This window comes from Heteronotia binoei, chromosome 15, assembly GCF_032191835.1.
Source record: "Heteronotia binoei isolate CCM8104 ecotype False Entrance Well chromosome 15, APGP_CSIRO_Hbin_v1, whole genome shotgun sequence".
Classification (NCBI taxonomy): domain Eukaryota; kingdom Metazoa; phylum Chordata; class Lepidosauria; order Squamata; family Gekkonidae; genus Heteronotia; species Heteronotia binoei.
Genome location: NC_083237.1, coordinates 33,633,840 through 33,660,469, shown reverse-complemented (window position 1 = coordinate 33,660,469; position 26,630 = coordinate 33,633,840). Strand labels below are relative to the sequence as shown.

General features: G+C 47.1%; 1 protein-coding gene across 1 annotated transcript; it reads right to left on the bottom strand.

The window, feature by feature from the left end:
* Positions 1–14,096: 14,096 nt before the first annotated feature.
* LOC132583373 (olfactory receptor 10AG1-like) lies at positions 14,097–15,062 on the bottom strand. Its single transcript, XM_060255027.1, has one exon. It carries the CDS (start codon positions 15,060–15,062, stop codon positions 14,097–14,099), a length of 966 nt encoding a protein of 321 aa, XP_060111010.1.
* Positions 15,063–26,630: the final 11,568 nt, after the last annotated feature.

Here is a 26,630-nt window from a genome sequence, read left to right as displayed (position 1 = left end):
ATTATTACATCAAACATTTTGCCATTTGCACCTTGACTTTGCTGTTTACTTTTACTCCCCCAACAGGAAATGTGATAAATCACCAATTTAGAGATCAAAAAGGGTGACAATCAAGTTCTTTGATGCTTTATTATCCAGAACATATAGATATTGACTTCAGATATACATTAATCTATTTGTGAATTAATACAGATAGTATCATGATCCAGCAAAAGCAATTCTGAAAGTTTTATGTCATCAGACGTAGCCATTGAACATGAAATAAGACTGGAGCTGATTGGGATGTATTTTCCTGTTGTTTTTGTCAAATAAACTCATGACCAGTGTTCCCTCTGAGTTAGCATGAGCTAGTTTATAGATTTTTAGCCTCCAGCTCACAGATTTTCTTCTTAGCTCAGGAAGGATGACCCCAGAGCACAATAATTTATGCAGTAGCTCACAACTTCAATGCCAATAGCTCACAACTTTAATGCCAATAGCTCAACAAGAAGAATTTTTGCCCACTTGGAGCATTGCTCCAAAGTATATTTTGAGACTGTGGTAAACTTATCATGAAGCATATTTTGAGACTGTAGTAGATTTAACATGAAGACAAGTTTGATCTCAACAGGGTTTTTTTGTTACCATAGGAATAAGGATGGGGGACCCGTGTTTTCAAATTGCCATGTTATCCAGTTTCAATCATCATCTGAAGATCAGGCAGAGCTTTGAATGAACTAAAATGCATTTCTCCCACCTTTTATATCAATTCAAGAACCTGCTTCTATATCTTACCTGGTTAAAGCTTCTGTGCCACACAATTTGATCTTTGTGTAGAATTAACGTCTTTCTTGGTGGAGCATGAGGATCAAGTCTACCCACTTTTACTCTAGCAAAAGAGTTGTTTGAGAAAGTTACCCAGTTTGTAACATCAAAACCTGCTATTATTTCTCCATGTTCATCAAAACTCACAGTGTCTCCAGCACTATTGTTGAAGGAGATGCTTCTTAGAAAGTGATGGAGCTAAGTTGAAAGAGGAAATGAATTAAAAAAAAAAGATCAGTGAGGTGTTGAAGTCTTTGCACCGAGCTTTGCCTCATTCTGGCTTCCCTGGATATAGATTACTTCTGTTTCAGTTTGAACATGTGACAATTGCTAGAAGTGTTTCATTTTCTGCCTTTTGGCTCAAGTAGATGGAAACCAATTTCTTAAAAAGCTTTTTCTATTTTTTTCAGATAGATAGCAGTACTTAAGCAGACTGAATTAACCAATGCCAGGGAGCAACATCAGGAGAAAGCCTTGGGCCTATATAACTTGTTGTTGGCCATCCAGAGTATTTGGGTGGTCACTGTCTGAGACATGACACTGGACTAAATGGAGTATTATTCTGATCCAGCACAGCTCTTCTTATGTTCTTACATTCTTACAGCTGTAAAAACTGGATGAACATAATTCTGATGAAGTTGTTTTAGACTTGGTAAGAGAGCATAATTCCATCAGTTCTTGGATGACACTTGAACAATTGTTTTGAAAATGAATTGTGATTTTTGTGGTATTGTTACCTGCCATGGCTCCAAATTCTGAAATTTCCACTCCCTTGGTTGTACCAGTGCTCTGGATTTGAACTGAAATTTGTACAAGGCATGTAAAGCATGTGCCACAGCATGAACAGCATTGTAGACATTGTAGCTCTGTCCAGTCATCCTCACTTCAAACAAAGTCCCAGGAAGACTTTCTAGCTTCTCTTCTCCAGTGCAAGGTATCTTGGTTTCCTCATATTTATCAGAATGTTTCAAAGAACAGTCAAATGCCTGCTCCCAAAAGTCTTGGATAAAGCCATCACCTTTTGCCCAGGAAGGCTTTATGATCTGAAGGAAATTTTGGAATCCTGGTGGCTGACTTGAATGAACTGTAAAGGAAATGGCACCATGAAAGATCTGCGTATCCCAAATCCTTTGAAGGGATACTGATTCAAAAACCCACTGTGATGTAATAATCCACACTTTACTCAGATGAGGCAATGAAGAATCTTGTGCTAGACTTAGCAACATTCTCAAGGTGTACATTGATGTAGATAGTCCATATATGAAACATACATTTGCCTTGCTCTTTACAAGAACTGGATATTTTTCCATCAGGTTTAAAAGCTGGTCTAACAAATCATCCGTATCAGTCCGTTTGGGAGTTCTCAAAATGAAGTCATAACAGATTCTGTTCTGAGAAAGCAAGGGCATCACTGTCTGCAAAAACTTATTCCCATTGTCATCATCCACAGCAAAAAGCCCTATCCATGTCCAGTTGAAGTGATGAAGCAACTGAACCACCCCCATGTACTGAAAGTTCTCATTGGGGACCATCTCATACATGGATGGGAATAGTATTTTATCACCATGTGCTGGGGTAAATGATTCATAAGTGAACTGGAAAAAAATAAGTTTCTTTCCTCAGGCGTTATATGTAAAACTTGCAATACCCCCCATTTATTCATTTACTTGAAAAATCTGTATTGTGCCTCTTAACATGAAGGTTTTAAAGAAATGCACTATAATAAAAACTACCAAAATAAAATGCCCTGTCAGAATCTAAATGACAAGCCCATGTAACAGGGCTTCTAGAGTCATATATAGTCATGAGATCCTTCAGAAACCCTGGTCCCAAACTATTTTAGGCTTCAACAGTAGTAATCAAAATCAACAATTTAAATTTTGGCTTTTAGGGGAAAAGTAAAGCAACCTGTGTGGTTCTCTCAATATGTATTCTTGCTTTAAGATCTAGGACAACCAATTGGCTTACAATCCTCATCTCTTTCCCAGTGAAGGTTGTCTGAAAACAAGGCAGTTTTATTTCTAAAACTAAATCCGAAGTTGGATTGAAATGAATTTAAATAATTGGTTTCATTCAAAAGAGTATGGAACTTTACAGTAGCCATAAACTACCTTGCTCGCAAAGTGATAGTGATTTGAATGTCAGTTCTCAAGTTGGGATTCTACAGAAATGGTTTCACAACCACTTCCTTCAAGTGGAACCTTCACCTCCCTGAATTGAGTATTTACTATTATCAAGCCCCAGGCATCCCTCCAAGCTAGATGGAAATAGCTAAAATGAACAAGCAAAGTGCCAGTAGAACATATCCCTCAAAGTAGCTTGTTCACATCCTCAGACTGCAATACATGAAACTTATCCAAATTATTGTGACTAGACAATGCTCTGTTAACATTCTGATATTGGCCTGCTAATAAATTGTTGCCTTACTTGAGCTGTATATGAACACTCTCATCCACAAAACAATTAGGAAAAAGGATAACAGCAAGTTTCTACTTGTGTGTTTATATAATCAGCTTGTTTAGTATTGCTTCTCATTTGATTTTCATCTGTAGAACTGACTACCTAACCACTTAATGGCCACAAAATCCTTAGTAGACCAAAGAACCCATCTGGGTCTGTGAGAAGTTATGGCATACTTAACAGGGATCATATCACATCAACTGGCCAGGTCATCTCCAAGCTCCAGAGATAATCAAGGGCCTCAAATGGCATCATAAATACCCTCAAAACATGCTGAAAAATCAGCCTCTAAGTCCAAAACAACAGTTACTTGTTAGTCTGTTATAAACAGAAAATCTATGACACAGAAAAAAACTCTACTCCTGAACCATATAACTTCAAAGCAAAATTTAAGATCAGATATCTAACTGCACAGGTGGGAATATGATGTAATTGAGACAGTCGTATGATCAGTATAGAGGCTTAACAGTCCTTCACTGACCTGAACAAAGTGGCATCAGCAAGGATATTTTAGTCCAAGGTTTGAGACTCCCTTCATTAGCTCAGGAGATAAAATGCTTGGGTGGCATGATGGGTGATATAGCAACAGAATCTCAAAACAAGTTCTCCATCCTCAAAACAAAGTACCCTCTTGAAATGAAGACTAAAATTGCTTGATGAGGGCAATGTCAGCCTCAAGAACATGGTTTGTCCCCGTTGCTGACAATCAAGTCTTGGTTGATGCTTTACTTGGTGGGTGTCTCTATCCTATGCATGCATCTTACCTGAGGAATCTTGTAGTTAGTTAAAGTGGTGGCCATACTGGCATAGGTTTCAGTAAGACGTGATCCAATAACAGATATAAGTTTTTTCTGGGCATCACACCTGAAGTTGGGGATGAACATATTGTGTGTTGAAAGCAGGCTTAGGGTGGCTTTATAGGTGATCTTTGCAAGGTAGTAACCGCTAAGGATATGGAAACCCAAGGTTATGTTTGGTAAGATGCTGGGATTTTCATTTATCTCTTTAATAGCAAATACCAAGGCCAAGATGTTCTGGTAGTGCTTTGGCACTGAACTGCAATGAGAATTATAAGGCAGTGAAACAAGAGAAAATGCATTGTACTCCCTTCATGATAACAACCACAGAATCAATCTCTTATCTTCCATCTGTCACAAGCTTCACCTGCTGATTTCTGCACATCAGAAAAAAAAAATAAACCAAGCTGTGTCTTGCATCCTGTATCCTTTTATCAATTAAGCTTCAGACTCATATTTAAATATAAAATTCTTCCAGTGACAAGAACTTCTGGAGCAGGATGAAAAAGACTTTGGAAATTTCACTGTACTGTTATCCTTAGTGAACTGCTTGCTGCTTCTTTTGTAATAATTCTTTTTAGAACGAAAAACACCACAGTCCATTGAAGATGGGATCCATGAAAAGGATAATGCATTTAAATCAAACATAAAATATAAAGTGAGATAGTTTTGTCAAACTGACTTATCATTTCATAGGTCAATAAAATTTTGACATCAGAGCTGGGTGGGAGTAAAGGCCAATTTAGACATTATGATATACACCTAAGTGCAATTTGAAAGTATTGGAAAGAAGTGGGAACAAAACTTTGTATATGGTGTTTAAGGTTGTGACATGGGTAGCCTCTTTTTTGAGTATGGTTTACTAAGCCAACAGACAAATCTAGAGAGGTGGAAAGGAATTATGAAAAGTATACAACTGACATTAAAATGACAAAACTGAGGCTACCGTAACTTTGGTCTTATTATGAGGAGACAATAATGCTAGGAAAAGTTGGAAGAAGGAAAAGAGGAAGACCCAACATGAGATGGATTGACTCAATAAAGAAAGCCATGGCCATCAGTTTGCAAGCCCTGAGCAAAGGTGTTAACAATAGGATGTTTTAGAGGATTGCCAAAAGGCAGCAATGACTTTACAACACCATCAACACATAAAACAAGAAGATGGGAGGAGGAATGTTGGGGGCTGGGAGTGGAAGGAAAGTAAGGAAAAGGCAAACTGTAATGAAGAATTGCAAGAAAGGGTGTGCTGAATCCATATTTAAATAAAGACATAATTCAATGAGTGTTATCTTTTTGCATGAATTGCATGAAAACTCAGTTCTGTTCAGTTCCACAGAGTTAGTTCAGGAGAATTCTCAGAAGATTTTGCCCCACAATATATTGTGGAAGACACATCAAACATGACTGACAATTTCAGTGTCTCCTGGAACACGATTTTTTTCAGTGTCACTTAAGTGCAACTTAAGTACTCCATAGCTTAAATATTTTTCAGATCTAAAAAAAAAGTTACTGAAAAAAGAAAATAATTCCTTACAAGCATTCATCAATCAGCTTCTGGGTGGGTTGTTCTCTGAAAGTGGGAGAATCATGGAGCAAGAAGATGTGACTGACAATCTTGCCAATAACTAAATCTCCAGGCTGATAATATGCATGGAAAATAGGAAGTGGGTCATCATATATGGTGCAGTTAATAGAGTGTGTTTTGCACACAGTATGACACAGCAGAACAAGCAGCAGCACCAGTATTAGCACCATCTTGGTGACCAAACTTTCCTTCCAGATACAGACTCCCATGTTTCCACCTACATCATTATTTAGCATAAGTTTGGCAATCACCTTCCTTGAGTGATGACTCGAACAGTAGTACTAAGCTAAAGCTCAGTTTACAAAGAGATCTCTGTGTGCCCTGCTTTATAGTAATAATGGCTTATTTTATTACATTTCATTGCTCAGTATCTCTAGACAGTGTTTTGCTCCCAATATTCTTGTTTTCACATCTCAGAAGGAATGGGTTGTTGCTATGGCCCTGGGTACAGCTGTGCAATCAAAGTTGTCAGCAACTATATGTGCAAAGGAAAGCATGAAAATACTCAATAATACTATTTTTAAATGTTAACTGGCAGCAACAGTGGAGGACGCAGGATTGTTGCTGTCAAGAAAAGCCATTCAATAAGGCAATAGGCTTATGTGTATATATTAGGCAATTCGTCCTTATAAAGTACAGACTATTATGAGAAGACAGGAGTCACTGGGAAAGACAACAATACTAGGAAAAGTTGAAATCAACAGACTCAATGTGAGATGAATTTAATCAAGGAAGTCACGGTCCTCTGTTTGTAAGAGCTGAGCAAGGTTGTTACCAATAGGACATCTTGGACATCATTAATTCATAGGATCACCATAAGTTGGAAATGGCTTGATGGCATTTAACACACTCATACACACACCTTATAAAGTACAATATTTCTCACTATAACACCTAGGTAACTCTAACTTAATCTGGAAAATAGGAGAGAATAGGTACAAAGTTATTCACAGGTTATCTATTTTTTTCAGAAAAATAGAGAATTAGCTTGAGAAAAATACTCTAAAATATAAAGAAGAAATGACAAAATATAAATGTAAGAAGACAAACGATTTACAGAGCTCTGCCAACTCCTACTTTGCCTTCATTGTTATATGGGGTTCTTATAGTGTCTTTCACATATGGCTATTGTTGGCTAAGTTCATAGCCTTGAAAAGCCCATTGGGAAGTGAAAAAGAAAGCATTAATTTGGGAAAACGATGTTGGAGATAATCACCTCCCAGTGGACTGGCTTTCACAAAGACATCATGTGAAGTAACACAGCTAGAAAGTTTATTTCCATGACACCCCATCAAAACTTTTTCCTCCACTTGTCACCTATCCAGCCAGTTGCCCAGTTTTGTCCCCTCTTGTTGAGAAGGCTCCCACATGTCTATCATTTTACATAATATGTAAAATTGGATTGATCAATTTCCTTTTTCTTATGAATAAAACATGAACAAAATAGCACATTGTTGGCTAAAAAGTGATTTGTGTGCTGATGCTATAATGCTACAATGAGTACATGAATGTGATGGGAGCATTAAAGCATAGCAAGGTGGGCATGGAAAGTTTCATGGGCAGCCAGTACAGTGCCTTTTTTGTCTCAAGGGATGTTGTGGAAGAACAGGATAGTTCCATGTACTCTGTGCCAGAGAATAAGATGGTGTAGGGATGTGATAAAGATAAAAATAAACTCTACAACAGAGCTTAGTAGACTACATGTGGCTGGACCATGGTTGAGGTAGGATTCTAACTCACACTATGGCCAGGTCTTGCTTAAGTAACAAAGAATACATAAAGGGATTCCTTCTATTCATTTGATTTGTACTGTAAATGCAAAACCTATGAGGGATGCAAGTTAAGGGTGAGACTGAGCATCATGTTGTGTCACATAACCAGAATGTAGAGCATAATATCCGTGGGTGGGTGGAATCCATGGGCAGGAAATATGTTTCTGCAACTTCCAGATAGGAAGAAAAATAGGAAAAGGAGAAAAAATGGAGGATTAAAAAGTCCTGCCAAGTAAGGAACAGAGCTTGTATATGAAGAAACGACATTTGGTATCTTGGTGGAGGAACCAGGTAATGAGGTAGAGAAGGGAACAGCAAAGTGGCCAAGGAGGGAGAGGAAAAACAAGAGACTGGGAAAATAGACAATTTTATTTACTTTATTTATAGTCCAAAAATTAAAAAAGTACAATAAACAGCCTTTTTCATGCGGGAGGATTGCTCCTTCAGGAGGCTTCCGCCGCCAGAGATCAAGGGCGTGGAGTGTGTAGGCCTGGAGTGGGACGTTGGGGAGAGTCTGGCAATCTGGCTGGTGTACCGTCCGCCTAACGCACCAGCCAGTGCCCTGCCGTCCTTGATGGAGGCTGTAACAGGCTGGGCATTGGAGCATCCTCGACTTATAGTCCTGGGTGACTTCAATGTCCATGCCGAGGACGCAGCTTCCACTCCTGCGACGAACCTAGTGCTTTCCATGGCAGCACTGGGACTTTCCCAATATGTAACAGCGCCCACACACCAGGCTGGGCACACACTAGACCTGATCTTCGCGGCGGGAGTAACAATGGGTCAGATATCTGCTGAGGCAGTGCCATGGTCTGACCACCAGGTCCTGAAGGCCCGTGTGGACATACCACCTCTGTCCCATTTAGGCGGTGAGCAGATTTTGGCTCGCCCGCGTAGTCAGATGGACCCATTGCGGCTTCAGATGGCTATGCGGGACCCTTGGCCTACCGGCGACTCGTTGGATGGACTGGTGGAGACCTGGAACAACCGGCTCTCCGAGGCCATCGACGAAATCACCCCCAGACGTCCTCTTCATCCTCGATCACGATCCGCCCCGTGGTATACCCCGGAGCTGCGATCGATGAAACGACGATTAAGACGACTAGAGAGACAATGGCGTCGCGCTCGTGACGAAACTACGAGAACATCATATAGGTCATTTATGAGGGCCTATGAGATGGCTATTCGGACTGCAAAGAAGGAACACTTTGCATCCAGAATCGCATCTGCGACCTTGCGCCCAGCACAATTGTTTAGTATAATTCGGTCATTAACAGAATTGCCACAGGGCAAACAAAATAGTAGAGAATTGGAAATAGGCTGTGAGGCTTTTGCGAGCTATTTCGCAGATAAGGTCTCGTCACTCCGACACGACCTACCCGCCATAATTAATACAGTATATGAACTTGGGGCACCGAGCACGTCTTCTGGTTCAATTCTGGATTCCTTCAGTCCACTCAGTCTGGAGGAAGTCGACAGGACCCTTGCAGCTGTACGCCCTACGACCTGTAGGTTAGATCCGTGCCCGTCTTGGCTTATAAAGGCTAGCCAAACGTGGCTACGTGAACCACTACAGGACATCATCAATAGGTCCCTGATTGAAGGGATCTTTCCCACACCTCTTAAAGAGGCAGTGGTCCGTCCCCTCTTAAAAAAACCATCAGCAGACCCGGCCACATTGGCGAACTATCGGCCGGTGTCAAACCTTCCCTTCCTGGGTAAGGTCATAGAGCGGGCGGTGGCGACTCAGCTGCAGGGATTCCTGGAGGACACTTCCGCACTGGATCCATTCCAGTCCGGCTTTCGGCCAGGTCACGGGACGGAGACAGTTCTGGTCGCCCTCATGGATGATCTTATGCGACATCTGGATCAGGGCGGCTCTGCAGTGCTGCTGTTATTAGATCTGTCAGCCGCTTTTGACACAGTTGAACACCAGCTACTGACTGACCGCCTCACCGATGTGGGGATACAGGGATCTGCCTTGCAGTGGCTGACTTCCTTTCTCCAAGATCGGGGACAAAGGGTGGTGATAGGGGAGGAAGCATCCCAGAGGCACTCCCTTAGTTGCGGGGTGCCGCAAGGAGCGGTCCTATCCCCGATGTTATTTAATATCTATATGCGCCCCCTTGCCCAGATTGTCAGGAGGTATGGACTGGGTTGCCATCAATATGCGGATGACACCCAGCTCTACCTAATGATGGGTGGCCAGTCTGACTGTACCCTGGAAAATCTAGACCTGGCATTACAAGCCGTGGCCTCCTGGCTCAGACTGAGTCAGCTGAAATTGAATCCGACGAAGACGGAGGTTCTCTACCTGGGTCAGGGCGGTCCGGGGAGAGAGATCCAGCTGCCGGCCCTTGACGGGGTGCCACTAATACTGGTCCCCAAGGTCAAGAGCTTAGGCGTGCTCCTTGAGTCCTCCCTTACAATGGAGGCTCAGGTGGCAGCCACTGTTAGATCTGCCTTTTTCCATCTTCGGCAAGCACGGCAGCTGGGCCCTTACCTGGACCGCAGCGACCTAGCGATGGTAATCCATGCTACGGTCACCTCAAGAATAGATCACTGTAATGCTCTCTACATGGGGCTACCCCTGACGCTAACCCGGAGACTACAACTAGTGCAGAACGCTGCGGCATGGCTGTTAATGGGGCTACCACGATGGGAGCACATTCGGCCAGTACTGAGAGAGCTGCACTGGTTGCCTGTTGTGTTCCGAGTTCGCTTCAAGGTGTTGGTATTAACCTTTAAAGCCCTTTATGGTCAGGGACCTGCCTATCTACGGGACCGCCTTTCCCCATATATCCCCCAGAGAGCACTGCGATCAGGGACAAAAAATCTGCTGTCTGCCCCTGGCCCAAAAGAAGCCAGGCTATGCACAACAAGATCTAGGGCCTTCTCGGTGGCAGCACCAGAACTCTGGAACACCCTCCCAGAAGCTATAAGGGCCCTGCGGGATTTGTCGGCGTTCCGCAGGGCCTGTAAGACCGAACTGTTTAGACAGGCTTTTCTGGTTGACTGAAAATGGGCTGCCACCGGACATCCTACAGAAGCTGGTGGTCATAGTCAGAACCCAATACCGCCAGACTGGATTGAGATAGCGTAATAGTTTTAAACTGATAAATGTATTATGGTTTTATATGTTTTATGGAATTGATTGTTTTTATGATACTGTAAGCCGCCCTGAGTCCGCTTGCGGAGAGGGCGGGATATAAATGCAAAGTAATAAATAAATAAATAAATAAATAATAAAACCAGAATGTGAGGTTGAAAACAATGCAATAAACAAGTATAATACATGACACAGTATGAACACTGCTAAAAATGGATTACATAAATCAGAAAACAATGCAGTAAAAACAAGATAGTACATACAATAAACAGTGAAATAAGTTTAATAATTCCCTTTATAAAATTGCCCTCCAGATCAATTCAATTTTACATATTGTGTAAAATGACAGAAGTGTTGGAACCTTCTCAACAAGAGGGGACGAAACTGGACAAGTGGCTGGATAGGCAACAGGAGGAGGAAAGAAGCCAAAGGTGTAGAAATGGGTGAGTGGCCAGGTAGACAACAGTTGAGGAAGAGTGGGTAGCTGGGAGTGAGGTGGTAAAGAACAACTAGGCAGCTACATGAAAGGGGGCAGCAACAGCAGTTGGGAAGGTGAGGGAGGTGAAGGCAAAATGGACAATTCAGTAAGGATTGATGGGGAAATAGGGATCCCAGCCTCCCACTGGGGGTGGGTTTCCCTGGTTTTGGGACCCCCAACCTGTCAGCACAGAGCTGGCATGTGTGATGTGCCTGGCATGTGCCTGGCATGATGACATCACTTTTGGGTGATGTCATCATGCTGCATGTTCATAGTACAAACAAGGATCATCCCCTGTACAGAGCCAGGAAAGACCTGGCAACCCTATGGTGAAATCAGAGCCACTTCAAGAGGGGAGGGAGCAGGAACCACTAGGAAAGGGGCAGAACGTGGATCCTCATGGATTGCCTGGTTTTCATAAATGTAATTCTGAACTGAGTTATGCAGTGAGGATTAATAGATCTCCAAAATGTATCAAAGAACAGATAGTGGGTGTGTGACAGTAATGGAAGGGTTAATAGAAAAACTAAGGACTCATAGAGCCTGAGTCAGGTGATCTGAGGGTGGGGGCCGAAGTGCTCAGAACTCTCAGGAGGAGTGATTGACAGATAACGGCTGGTGAGTCGACAGTGACTAACTGTCTGAGGGAGACAGTTGAAGAGAGGAGTTGGTTTTTCAACAGAGAGCTGAAGAGACAGGGAGATATCAGCTGAGAGCTGAGGAGAAGGAGCTGAGACAGGAGCTGAGGAGAGACTTCCAGTGAAGTAAAGCTCGCTGCTAGCTCTGTGGAGACAGCCAAGGGGCTGAGTGTGACAAAAGGAGAGTCACAGTGAAAGACCTGAGACGTCACAGAAACATATACACTTCTCTTAAGAACTAACAAGGTTGCTGAGGGAGAGAAGTGGGTCTAGAAAAGTCAGAAGGGCTGGGAGGAGAGACACCAGTCGGCTCAAGAGACTAGATACATAAAACCCAAGAGGCCAACCTGAAATAGTGTTGGAGAGTGAAGAATATATGAACTGTGAACCCTGAGAGACCTCAGTAAAATCTGTACTGTAAAGCCTGAACTATTTAGCAACTGTTATTCATCTGAGATACAATATAGCCCATGTAAATACATATCATCCCCCAGTTGGAGACTGTGTAAATAAAATTCTGTGGTTTACTTTTAAGTTCTCTGGTGCCTGTATATTGGGAATAACCATTGAATCAGCCGTATATTGAGTTATCCATCCATCTGTAAATAAAACAAAACCTCCGAAGAGACTAGTTTTGAGAAATCCATATTATACCCACCCCTTTGGTTCAGTAGTCATGAGGTAAAACACAGAAGAAAGGAACAGAGGCTGATATAGGGGCTGGGGTCGCAATAAGTCGCCTCTGAGTGTGCAGGGCGGTCATAGGGGGGTTCTCTACAAACTTGAAGGAAGTCCCAGGTTTGCAAAAAATCTGAAATCCCAAAATGATACGAAACAAAAGAAATCCAAAAATGAAACAAAAGAAAACTTCTCAAAGTAATAGAAACTATGCCAGTAGATTTATGAAAAGAAAAGAGAGCTCTCAGCTGCCATTATGGAGATTGTTAGGCAACCACAATTACATTGTTGAGCTTTCCAAAAGTTATATAAAGCAAAGCCAATCTAGGGAATCTCACTTATTATTAAACCTTACATGACACTTTAAAGATGCTACTATGGACTTTCTCTTGCATTTTTTCACTGCTCCCCCTGAACTGTTTTTTATATTTCAATAGACCAGGTAGATGAGATCACAACCACCACAGCTTTTTTTTTTTTGCTGGAAAGGGAACTTCCAGGGGCTTTCTTCCTTCCCAGAGACACTCTTTCCATTAGCTCTTTCAGAATGCTGTAGTAATATCAGTATGTTAGTCAAGGTATACTGATATTATGATATTAAGTATGTTAGTCAAGGTATAGAGCCCTGTGGCACAGAGTGGTAAGCTGCAGTATTGCAGTCCAAACTCTGCTCATGACCTGAGTTCGATTCCGGCAGAAGCTGAGTTCAGGTAGCTGGCTCAAGGTTGACTCAGCCTTCCAAGGTTGGTAAAATGAGTAAAATGGGGTAAAGTGTAGATGACTGGGGAAGGCAATGGTAAACCACCCCATTAAAAAGTCTGTCATGAAAACATTGTAATGTAATGTCACCCCAGAGTCGGAAACGACTGGTGCTTTTACAGGGGACTACCTCTTACCATTTTTAGTCAAGGTATGGCAAAGCATCTTGAATCCCTCACTGCAAAACCCAAGGGTTCAGCTAAAACAACATCTCTGCAGGAGAAAAGAAGACAGGATACAAGAATTGGGCATGTAAGAAAGTTATAGTTATCTGAAAGTTTATTAAAATATTTCTTATCTTTTTGTTCTCATACCTCATCAAATTCTGCGCTGCAGAGTCCATTATTTTGGATTATATAACACATATCCAGTTAATTCAAGACAGGAAGCTCAGAGGATTACCAATGATCAACTTTCAACAATATTGTCAGAAAAATGGTCCTTCTCCACACAGTAGTGTTACTTAGATCTAACAAAAGTGACACTAGATCTAACAAAAGACATGTGAGTCAAAGGCATGTCAGGATTTCCATGTGTACTTGTCAACATAGTGCTGGATATAAAAAAAAACTATAAAAGACTTTTTTGGGGGAGGGGGGAAGGGTTATTGAGCAAGGTTATTGAGAGCTAGTTTGGTGTAGTGGTTAAGTGCACTGACTCATGTTGAGGTTCCCCTGGCTCAAGAGAAACAACAATTATGATGTTTTTGGGTATTGGGATTGACACCAATAGACAGTTTTCTTGGCTCCCTGTAGAAAAGCTGGAGAACACTCCTCCACTTGCAGCTGCTGGAATGGCCTTGGATCAGCTATAGCTCTCATAGGAGTTGTCCTTGAAAGGGCAGCTGCTGTGAGAGCTCTCTCAGCCCCACCCACCTCACAGGTTGTCTGTTGTTTCAGATGGAGATAAAGGAAATTGTAAGCCACTCTGAGACTCTGATTCAGAGAGAAGGCCATGGTATAAATCTGCTGTCTTCTTCATCAAGTAGAAACATGGATGAAAATTGCATGATGGCCTCATCTCATTCCTGTATCCACTTCCATAGACCATTTTTTCCCCAACAGTTTACCAAAGGCAGCTTTTACCTCCCTGTTCCTCAGAGTGTAAATGAGGGGATTGCAAAAGGGAATGACAATTGTGTAGAGCAAGGATAACAATTTGGAAAACTTTACTAAGTTGCTAGTCTGTGGGCATAGATAAACAAGCATCGCTGAGCCATAGAAGAGACTCACCACAGTGAGGTGGGATGAGCAAGTGGAAAAGGTCTTTTTGCGCCCAGTGGCTGATGGCATACGCAGTATTGCCCTGGCGATGTGTACATAGGAGGCCACAATGAGGAGAAAGGGGACCACTACAAAGAAAATGTTCTCAGTATACACAGCCAATTCATTGGCATACAGGTCAGCACATGCCAGCCTTAGCACTTGTGGGATGTCACAGAAGAAGTGATCAATCTCATTTGATGCACAGAAAGGCAAGGAGAAGATGAGCCTGATTTGCAACAACTGCACAGGGAAGCTGATGGCAAAGGAAGTGACCACCATCACCACACGCACCCTGTGGCTCATGATGGTCGTATAGCGAAGAGGGAGGCAAATGGCAAGATAGCGGTCATAGGCCATGACTGCCAGCAGGAAGCATTCAGTTCCACCAAAAAAGAGCATGAAGAACATCTGTGTAGCGCAGGCTGGCAGGGAAATGGAGTGGTCTCCAGAGACCAGACTGGCCATCATCTTAGGAAGAGTTACTGAAGTGTAACACATCTCCAGCCCTGAGAGGTTTCTCAGGAAGAAATACATGGGAGTATGTAAGGCAGAGTCCAAAGTTGTCACCACCACAATCAGACCATTCCCCAGCAGAATGGCTAGATAGGTGGCTAGAAAGGCAACAAATAGAAGGACAGGATATTCATGGTATCCTAACAGAATGAACTCATCCACTGTGCTGTAGTTCTCCCAGTGCTTGACCTGCTCATTGTCCATCTGTAGAGATAGAAAAGGTATATGAGTCAAAGGCATTTCTAGACATTGGGTAGCATTCAACCAGCTTTTCTGTTGGTAAAATTCAGGGCAGGGTCCCATTTGATCACGCAAAAGGCTGTTCTGGGGATCATGTGACCTAAATAGTTAAGAGCCATGTGGCTTAGGATTTTTAGTAAGGGATAGAATTGGGTGACAATGAACAAAAGAGCTGGCAAGAGCTGGATCTAACAAAAAAAAAGCTAGTAATCTCTTGCAATACAGCTGTGGACTGCACATTCAGCACTTGGATGTAACATTTGGTGATGATTTGCATGTGTGCATAGACTATCACATGTCTAATGCAGCCCAACAGAAACCCATCTCTTATAGACTGGAATCTCACAGTTTCTATAAACTGGCACTTTTACTATCATCCAGTTTCTAATGCCACCTGAAGCTCTTTCTGTTGCACCCTCTGCAAAGGGGAGCTTGAAAGCAGGTATCTGACATTAATTGCTGGGGATCAGAAGAGACTATTATGGAGATGCTATATGTTATGTGGCAGGGTCAGCCCTTGGTGGGCAGTCAGTGGTCCCCTACCTAGGGCTTGGGGCAGCTGCCCCAGATGACTGGTGGCAAAGGCCATCCCTGATCCTCCTCAATTTGGTGCTGGCAGGCAGAATCGTGTGATCAGGCATCACTTTATATATTTGTTTAATTTGTTGCATTGGTCTTTTGCAGTTATAATTGAGGAGCTGCAAAAGTCTTTTGTAGTATAGTTTTTTTTAAAAAAAATTCAACCTATGGACAATTTTTTTTTGGTACGTGTATATTTTTTTTAATGCAACCTATGGATATTGATGTAATAGTCTCCTGACCTAGTAAAGAAAAGAAATCCAGAAACCTGCTAGTTGGAGTAAAGATTGGTCTGTAGTAGAACAGCTGGATTGGAATCTAGCTGCACCCTGGAGACAAAAAAAATATTTTTGGGGTATGAACTTTTAAGAAACAACTCTTTGAATCTTGAAACTCATACCCAGAAAATCTTGTTTATCTCTAATCTGCTACTAGAGTCAAACCTAGCTCTTCTAGGAGTGAAGAAAATCTGGGAGAATAGAAGGGAAGTAGAATAGTTTCCTTTTCTGTTACTTTTAAAGTTCAAAATCAACCCATGAAGAAAAATATATAGGAACCTTTCTCCATAACTATGGAAAGAACTCTCTCTCTCTCTGGTAAAAACATAATTATCATACTACAGATCATAACAACTAAATGCATATACAGTCATGCCTGGATGTGCCAATATTGTGTTAGTATTCATTGAATCATAGAGTTGGAAGGGACCTCCAGGGTAATCTAGTCCAACACTCTCCACAATGCAAGAAATTCACAACTACCTCTGTCCATGCCCTCAGTGACCTCAGTTCCATGCCCAGAAGATGGCAAAAGAACAAAACCCAAAAAAACTCCAGAATCCCTGGTCAAACTGCCTTGGAGAAAATTGCTTCCTGACCCCAAAGTGGTGATTGATGTTTCCCTGGACATGTAAAAAAGGGCCATGAGAACTAATCACTGATGTAACCCTTCCTGCCCTTCCTCTCAAGATCTACCTTGTATTTTTTAACTCTTATTTTTTATTTATTTACCTTAGATTTATATGCCACACACTCCGCAAAAAGACTCAGGGCGGCTAACAGTCATGTCAAAATTACAATTTCAGTTATAATTTTATAATGATAAAACTTAATAACAATTTAACAATTTAAATTTCTATACACATGTACTAAATTTTTATACACATGTGTACTGACAATTTCTATACACATGTACTAAATTTCTATACACATGTACTAAAGACAAATGTGTCCACAACAGCACTCAGAAATTGTCCCGCCCAGCCCGGGCGAGGACTACGCAAGGGGGACCCCCCGGCACCTGCCAGCCACTCCCGGCCCCCGCCGCCGCCCCAAGAGCCTCCCACACCTTCCCAAGCCCCCGCGGCAGCCCCACCCCTCACCTGGGCTGACGGAGTGCGCCTCTCAGCCACCGCGCCCGTCTCTGGGTCCGAGGAGCCTGGACAGAGCGAGACGTCGGGGAGCAGGAGGGAGAAGCTGAGCCCAGCACTGGGCAGAGAGGAGGAGAGCCACCTGACCCGTGGTCGTGAGAGACGCCACACCCCAGCACGCTGCAGAAGTCCGAGACGCCCGAGGCACGCCCAGGCAGCCCAGCCCCGGCTCGCCTCTCCCGGGCGTCTGGGGCTTTGAAGGGGGGGAGGAGCCAGAGAGGGGCAGAACACAGGAGGGGGGAGGACTGAGACGGGGGGATAAAGGGAGGGAAGGAGGAGGTCAGGGAGGAAGCTGGCCGGTGCTTATTGAGGCTGCCTCGCGAGAGAGAGGGACAGGAGCCGCAGCACAGCCAGGAGGGGAACGGGGGCCTGCGGTGAAGTAACCTGGCTCCCCCCCCCTGTTTCTGAGACCTCTGGGGAATGCCCCAGAGTGCCCAGGAGGGGCGACGGCGGTGCCGGGAGACCGGGAGAGGTACCCAGAGCGTGACAACGTGGTGGAGGAGGCGGGCACTCTCCCGAGTCTAAGATGGCCACACCCCCATATTCCAGCCCCGCCCGGGTGGCACTCAAGTCGAGTGGCGACCCCACACATCGAGCCGGAGTCCAGCGACTCGTCAACAGACGAAACGAGTGAGGACTCCGTGATAAACTTAGAACTGACGTCCGCTATGGACACTAACCTCGCCGCCCTGGATTTGGCCCAATTTGGGCAGTGGCTGGCAGGCCACCAGGCACAGCTCCTACGGGAGGTCACCTAGCAGCAGACGGCGGTTCAGGCCACCCTGGTGCGGGACCTCCACCAGGCGCTCCTGGCCCGCCCGGAGCCGCAGGGCCACCACCATTTGGCGCCGGAAGGAGCCCTTGGCCCCCTCTGACGAAGCTGGGGGTGGAGGACGATGTTGAGGCCTACCTGGAGGCGTATGAGCGAGTGGCTGAGGCCGCTCGTTGGCCCAGAGAGCAGTGGGCCTTTATCTTGGGACCCTACCTGACAGGGGAGGCCCAGGCTGCCATGAAAGCCCTGGAGCGGGCCCAGGCGGCGGACTATACAGCACTCAAGGCAGCCATCCTAGACCGCCTGGAGATCACGCCCGAGGCCCATCGCCAGAAGCTGCGCTCCTGGCTTCCAACAGGGGAGACTCGACCACGCTCGGCGATAGCGACCCTCAAGGATGCTGCCACCCGTTGGCTCGACCCCACCACCAGCGACGGGCGGCGCATCGTGGAGCTGGTGGTAGTGGAGCAGCTGCTGCAGGTGTTGCCGCCGCGTACCCGCCATTGGGTGGCCTGCTGGAAGCCAACCCGCCTCTGAAGTCCAGGAGCTGTGGGAGAACTTTCAGGCTGCCGACCACCGCAGCCTGCCCCCCCACGCAGAGGGCGGCAAGCCAGGGAAGGGCTCTCCCCAGCCCGGTGGCCGGGCTGCCCCAGGAGCAACACCAGGAAAGACGCCCGGGACCGGAGACCGCGGAGGCCGGGCGCGGCTGCTGCTGGCCCACTCCACGCCTGGATGGTGGGGGCCTGGAGGACACCCGATGTTACCCGGACTGAGTCTACGCCCCGGGGGCCGCGAGGGGGAGAAGGAGGGACGCCCGCCGCCGGAGGCCTGCCGCACTGTGGGAGACATAGGGCCCTGCTTCACCTGTGGCCAGTGGGGCCATCTCAAGCGAGAGTGCCCCCTGATGGAGTGCGACGTGAGCTGGGAAGAGTCCTGGCAGGCGGCCGAGATGGGGACTCGCCCCCCCCCCCTGGACGATCCTGGTATCCTTGGGAGGGCGGCAACTGCAGGCCATGGTCGACAGCGGCAGCTCACTGTCCATGATACGGGCCCACCTGGTGACCGCCCCGCTGCCTGTCATCCGCACCGCCGCCATCAAGTGTGTCCATGGACACATTGAAAGGAGCCCAGTGGTGTCCATCCCGCTGAAGTACTTGGGCTGCTACTGGAGCGTGCCGGTCGCCAAAGTAACCAGCCTGCCCTACCCAGTACTGCTTGGGCGGGATGCTCCGTGTTTTGGAGACGTGGTGGAGGCAGCAAACCCTGGCCAGCAGGGCCAGCCTGCCGGGGCCGGCTATGACGCCGCCGCCCCCGCGGGGGAGACAGAGGATACTGACCCTGGGGAGGGCCCGTCCACTGCAGAGCGTCCCACGACGGGCGGCCGAGAGACGTGGCCGGCGGACCCGCAGTTCGTGGAGGCTCAGGCAGAGGACGAGGAGTTGGAGGCGTTGCGATGGCACGAAGCAGTCCGGGACGGGGTGGTCGTGGATGAGCGGCGCCTGCCTCGGATCATCCAGGAAGAAGGCGTTTGGTTCAGAGAGGTAAAAGAGCGGCTGGGCCCCAGGAAACAGCTGCTGGTCCCCCACCGGTACAGGCCCAAAGTCCTGAAGGGCGCCCACGACCACCAATGGGCGGGCCACCAGGGGGTGAAGAGTACTCTGACTCGGGTGTTAGCCAACTTCTTCTGGCCTTCCGTAGCGTGGGAGGTCCAGGCCTACTGTCGCTCCTGCGACATCTGCCAGCGCCTTACATCTAGGGCAGAGCCGCAAGCCCCCCTAGCCCCCTTGCCGGTAGTGGGGGTTCCATTCAAGCGGGTGGCCATGGACTTTGTGGGGCCCCTACCCCGCACCCCTCGGGGGGCCCGCTACATCTTGGTCCTCATGGACTACGCCACCCGTTATCCTGAGGCTATTCCCCTGCCCACCATGAAGAGTGCTGGCGTGGCCAGGGCCTTGATGCATTACTTCGCACATGTAGGGCTGCCTCGGGGGATACTCACAGACTGGGGCACACCCTTCACGGCGAGCCTCATGCGACAGGTGTGCCAGGCGCTGCACATCAAGCAGCTCTTCACTTCCGTCCACCACCCCCAAACTGACGGGCTGGTGGAGCGGATGAACCAGACCTTGAAGGCCATGCTGAGGAAGACAGCATACGACCACCCCACCACCTGGGATCTCTATGTGGATCCGCTGATCTTTGCCATCCGAGAGACGCCCCAAGCGTCCCTGGGGTATTCCCCGTTTCAGCTGCTGTATGGGAGGCAGCCTCGGGGGTCCTGGGCCTGCTCGGAGAACAGTGGGTACAAGGCAGGGGAGGGCCAGAGGAGACCCCAGAGGAATACGTCAGGCAGCTGCAGGAGCGCCTGGAAGATGTGCGGCGGGAGGCCCGGGAGAACCTCACACAGGCCCAGGAAGCCCAGAAGAGGCGGTACGACAGGGGCACTAGGGCCTGGGGGTTCCAGGTGGGAGACAACGTCCTGGTCCACAGGGGAGTGATGGGTCAGACCCAAGGGGACCCATGGCGGGGACCCTTTCAAGTCACCCGAGTCCTAGGCCCCCTGACGTACAAGGTCCAATGTGGGCCCCGGGCCCGCCAAAAGAAGACCCTTCACGTGAACAGCCTAAAGGCCTGGGTGCAGCGGGAGGCGGGGACTGAGCAGGGGCTCTTGGCCGAAGATCCAGGCGAGCTCCAGGACGGAACCCTGCCCTGGACGACCGCGGAGGGCGCCGGGGGAGGCCCGGTGTTGGATGCCGCCCTCACCCCCAGCCAGCAGCGGGATCTGCAGAAGGTCCTGGCCGAGTGCCCGACGGTGTTCTCTGACCAGCCGGGCTTGACCACCCTGGTCAAGCACCGAGTAGTAACCCCCGCCGGCCAGGTGGCTCGCGCCCGTTGGAGGCCCGTGCCACAGAAGCGCTGGGATGTCATCGCCTGGGAGGTGGAGGAGATGTTGCGCCTCGACGTCATCGAACCATCACAGAGCGAGTGGCGCAGTCCGGTGGTCCTGGTGCCAAAACCCGATGGCAGCATGCGCTTCTGTGTGGACTATCGGGAGGTGAACAAACTGGCCAAATTCGATGCCTACCCAATGCCACGGGCGGATATCCTGATCGACCAGCTGGGGGAGGCCCAGTACCTCTCCGCCTTGGATCTCACCAAGGGCTATTGGCAGGTGCCCATGCACCCGACTGACAGGGAAAAGACCGCCTTCGCCACCCCACGAGGTCTGTTCCAATTCAAGTGCATGCCCTTTGGCTTGAATGGGGCTGCGGACACGTTCCAGCGGCTGGTGGACAAGGCCCTGGCCCAGTGCGAGGGTTTCGCTCGGGCCTATATTGACGACATCGTGGTGTGTAGCCCCACCTGGGAGGCCCACCTGCTCCACCTCTGCCAGGTGCTCCAAGCCCTGCGAGCCGCCGGGCTCCACGCCAACCCGCGGAAAAGCCGCCTTGGGTTCCAGGAGCTAAAATACCTAGGATTCCTAGTGGGGAAGGGCCAGCTCCGACCCCTGCCAGAGAAGGTCATCACCCTGGAACAACAGCCCCGCCCGCGCACCAAGAAGCAGTTACGGCGCTTCTTGGGATTCGCGGGCTACTACAGCAAGTTTATCCCCAACTTTGCGGCTGTGGCCACCCCGTTGACGGACAGCCTGCGGAAGACGTGTCTGAACGTCCTCCAGTGGGGGCCAGCCCAGGAGGCAGCGTTCGAGACGCTGCGCACTAGCCTCTCCCGTGACCCCGTGCTGCGCAACCCGGACTTCTCCCAGCCCTTTGTGTTGCACACCGATGCTTCAGGGACCGGTATCAGGGCGGCCCTGCTCCAGGGGAGCCCCGGGGACGAACGCCCGGTGCTATTCATCAGCCGCAAGCTCATGCCCGCTGAGCGGGCGTACTCCACCGTAGAGAAGGAGGCCTGGCGGTCAAGTGGGCCGTTGGGGCGTTGAAGTTCTGCCTCACCAACAACCCCTTCCGGTTGGTGGTGGACCACGCCCCCCTGCTGTGGATGTCGAGAATGAAGGACTCCAACGACCAGGTCCTTCATTGGTACATGTCTCTTCTCCCCTTTTCCTTCACAGTGCACCATCAAGCTGGGGCGGACCACCGCGTGGCCGACTACCTCTCCCGGATCTTCGAGGAGGAGGCTGAGAAGCAAGGGACACGGGGAGGGGGGGTGTCCCGCCCAGCCCAGGCGAGGACTACGCAAGGGGAACCCCCCGGCGCCTGCCAGCCACTCCCGGCCCCCGCCGCCGCCCCGAGAGCCTCCCACACCTTCCCAAGCCCCCGCGGCGGCCCCACCCCTCACCTGGGCTGACGGAGTGCCAACAGCCGCCCGAACGGTGCCTCTCAGCCACCGCGCCCGTCTCCGGGTCCGAGAAGCCTGGACAGAGCGAGACGTTGGGGAGCAGGAGGGAGAAGCTGAGCCCAGCGCTGGGCAGAGAGGAGGAGAGCCACCTGACCCGTGGTCGCAAGAGACGCCACACCCCAGCACGCTGCAGAAGTCCGAGACGCCCGAGGCACACCCAGGCAGCCCAGCCCCGGCTCGCCTCTCCCGGGTGTCTGGGGCTTTGAAGGGGGGGAGGAGCCAGAGAGGGGCAGAACCCAGGAGGGGGGAGGACTGAGATGGGGGGATAAAGGGAGGGAAGGAGGAGGTCGGGGAGGAAGCTGGCCGGTGCTTATTGAGGCTGCCTCGCGAGAGAGAGGGACAGGAGCCGCAGCACAGCCAGGAGGGGAACGGGGGCCTGCGGTGAAGTAACCTGGCTCCCCCCCCCTGTTTCTGAGACCTCCGGGGAATGCCCCAGAGTGCCCGGGAGGGGCGACGGCGGCGCCGGGAGACCGGGAGAGGTACCCAGAGCGTGACAGAAATATAATCTGTATAGATCTGCAAGTCAGAGCCCTGAATAATGACAAGTCATGCAACTAACAGTAGCAGAATGTTAAGTCATACTCAAAGGGGGGGGGGGGGAATGTGGACATAATAAGGCCAATGACTGTCAGAAAATCAGGACTGTCCCTGCAAAATAAGAACAGCTGGAATTTATGCATATACCCCCTCTCTAGTCTCATGCTTTCCCCCTCCTCTAGTCTGGTCAGTTTCTTTGCTAAAAGCATTGAACTGCAAGGAATTAAGAATAAATGTCTGAGTACAAAGAAACATTGGTTTGGTGTGCCATGAGAAATGTTGAACATTCCAAAGATATGAATGTTATATATTCCAAAGCTACACATAAAAATCTCACTTTTTCACAAGAATATAAGAGAAGTCATGTTGGATCAGGCCAGTGGCCACCCAGTCCAACACTCTGTGTCACACAGTGGCCAAAACCCAAGTGCCATCAGGAGGTTCACCAGTGGGGCCAGAACTCCAGAAGCTCTCCCAAAGTTGCCTTCCAAGCACCAACAATACAGAGCATCTCTGCCTGACATGCTGTTACATCTAGACCATGTAGTTAATAGCTACTGTGGGACTTCTGTTCCATATTTATCCAATCTCTTCTTGAAGTTTTCTATGCTAGTAGCCCTGTTCATTTCCTTTTGCTGTTAGATCTGCACATGCAAAGAAAAGTGCATATGGATCAAGTGCCTCCTGTGAAATCAAAAGCTTTCAAGCAGGAAACCCCTTCCCCCAGCATGAACAGAAGTTTCCAGGTTTACACATCAACTGTGGATTAGAATGAATATGTTTATGATGGGGGTGGATATCTGAAGCCATTCTTCTGTGGGATTTCATGGATCTCTATCTCTAGAATTCAAGAGAATCATACATCTGTTTGTAAGAAAAAGCCAATGTGTGCTCAAGTTTCAAATGAAGCCAGGGGTCAGTATCTGGAGAAATATGTGGTTTCACACACATGTTCAGTTGCACATGCATCACATGTAGCCTGAGAAGTGCTCATCACATATAAAGAAAAAGCAAGTATATACTGTACACAGATTGTACATGTGTTTAGTGTAACTTGCTAACAGAGCTAAAGTCTCTCCCCAGCTCCACACTGAGTCCTGAGGATTCACTGAAAAGGAGTCTACAATTCATCCACACCAGTCTTCAGACATCTGTGCTGGACAGCTCACATGGGAAAGCTGTGCATTGCACCATCATAGTTATTGATCCCAATTTAGAATTTGGAGAATCTTGAATTTTTATCCAATAGAAATATGTTCTAGTTTATTCTGTTTACTGGGAAAGAGCTGGGAATATCTGCATAGCTCGTTTTAAAGGCTCAGAAACTACAAAAGGGCTAGTGGGATTTCCAATCCATCTTAATAACACAGTCTCTTCTCTCAGCCTTTTATTGATAATTTAAGAAATGAGCTTTCCTGCACATCTGTCACTTCTAAGCCACATAGAAAAATGTGCTGATTTTTAGGCTGGTGGATAGTAGGTGGCATTCCAAACATTAATTTTCCTAAGCCCAACTGAATAGAATGGAATTTATTTCTGCATGGACTTGCTTAGGACTGCTCCGCTTGAGTGCAATGCTAAGCACACTTAGTAGTGAGTTTATCTCAGTGAACCCAATGAACTCCATATGGGTTAGCAGCATTGGTGCATGAAGTACAGGAACTGGAGCACAGGCTGAAATCATAAGAATACTTTCCTGGGAGTGAGCACTATTGAATAAAATGAAGGTTACTGCCAAGTAGACATAATTGAAATTGCTCCCTGAAAAGCAGATCCAATAATATTGTCAGGCCTTTTAGACCTTTGCCCAAGGCAGTTTCACATTTTATTATTATTGTTTTGTGGTACTGTCAGCACCTTTGGAAATTAAGCTATCTCTGGGAGCCTTAAACTTTGGGGCAAATGGTACTGCCAATGAAATACATTCTGCAAATGTAAATTCTATTCTCCTGTAACAGAAGGTGACCTTTCTTGCAGCTGAATTAAAGTTGAGATCTACAGTTTTCATAAAATTGTGGTGATTAAGAATAAATAAAATGGACTTGCTATTGGACTAATTCTCTTTCAAGGCACACTGAGGCATCTAATACTGTGATCTGTATTAAAAACTTGCAGAGATGAAAAAGAGGAACTGGGAGCAGATAGATTGCATTTGCCTTGACAATATATGATGTATAATTGTCACAAATCCCATTCTGATTCATTTTTATTCAATGAATAAAACCCGATTACCTATTGCAATGGGGTTGATACAAGAGAGCTTCCTCATAGATTATGCACCAAATTTGATATCTGCTCATAGGACAGGTGAAATGACATCAAACAATCGACACTGAAAACAATTATTTCAAAGACTTACCAATATGCCTTTTAACACTAAAGACTTCGATTTAAGACTCAAATCCTTCATTTTCTTCTTCATGGATATTCCTAATCCACCCTTTGTCCAAGAAGCCCAAAGTAGCACAATGTGGTTTCCCTCCAGTTTAATGATCCTCACAACAACCTTGTGAGACAACTTAGGCTAAGAACTAGTCCAAGGCTAGCTGGTGAACATTAGGACTAAATTAGATTTGAACTCAGATTTTTCTGATATAAATATGCAACATTACAGTTACTAGACCAGCACTCAAGGGGAGCAATCCTAAATGGGCTCAACAGTAGGAATCTTCTTAGAAACCTGGAAGACCAAGGTGCAGTTAACAGCAGTGTAGAACTGTATGGTATGAGACAGATGTGTAGAGGAGGTCCAAGGTAATCCAAGTTCATTGCTAGAGGAAAGAAAAGACTTTACCTTCTTTGGAATAGAGGGAAACAATGGCAAAGCTGAGTGAGATCCTGTATTTTTTCTTGCCAGTGTCTAGCAGGAAGAACTCAGCCTTTATTCTGTGGAACAGTGGTTTCCCCAGGTCTGTGTTATGTGGTTAACAGTGGGGAACAGTGGTTTCCCCAGGTCTGTGTCTGTGAGTTATCTGGTTGCTAACTGAACCACCAAGGGACATTGTTAGCTACCAGAATGGTTTCTTCAACATTAGTGCTACCAGCAGTAGGTCCCAGTGGGGAAAATGGGCTCATTTCAATAAATAATGGAGAAACAGTTACTTTTAAACTAGAGAAATTCAAATGGGAAAGAAGACTGGTCAGCAGCATGAGCAGCCCTAGAATGATGTTGGGCTCTCAATGCCCAGAAACACATGAACTCATGAATCTGAGCACTGGTCCATCAAGGTCAGTATTGTCTACTCAGACTGGGAGCAGCACTCCAGAGTCTCAGGCAGAAGTCTTTCACCTCCTGCCTGGTCCTTTTAACTGGAGATGCCATGGATTGAAACTTGTACCTGCTGTATGCAAAGCAGATGCTCTTCCACTGAGGTACATGCTGTGTTTCTGTGGCATTGAAAGCCCAGCGACCCCCCTAGAGTCCCTTAATGAGGCCTAAGTCCACCCCCCACATTCCTCCTTGAAAGCCCAACCCACTTTCAACTTCTTCAAAATTTAGCTTCCAGGAGTGTGTTCGTATATAAAAGGAAAACTCTGGAACTTTAATAAGCAAGGTTCCAATACAAGGATTCTGAGGCCCGGCTAAAAGTCTGGCAAGCCCAGCAAATTCCAGTTTGCAGAAATTCTTGTCACATTTGAAGCTTCTGTTGCAAAAATTTTAAAGTCTGTTCAAGGACCAAGAAGCATCTCTACTTTTGTCCTCCACACCATGGGAAGATAATGTTGGGGGGCAGGGAATGCTAAAGGGATGTGGTAGCTCAGAACATGCCCCCTAATCAGCTGAGTCAATATTTGCAAAGGGTTTTGACTTGCAACCTAGTGATATAGGCCTTTTTTTGATAGAAAAAGCATA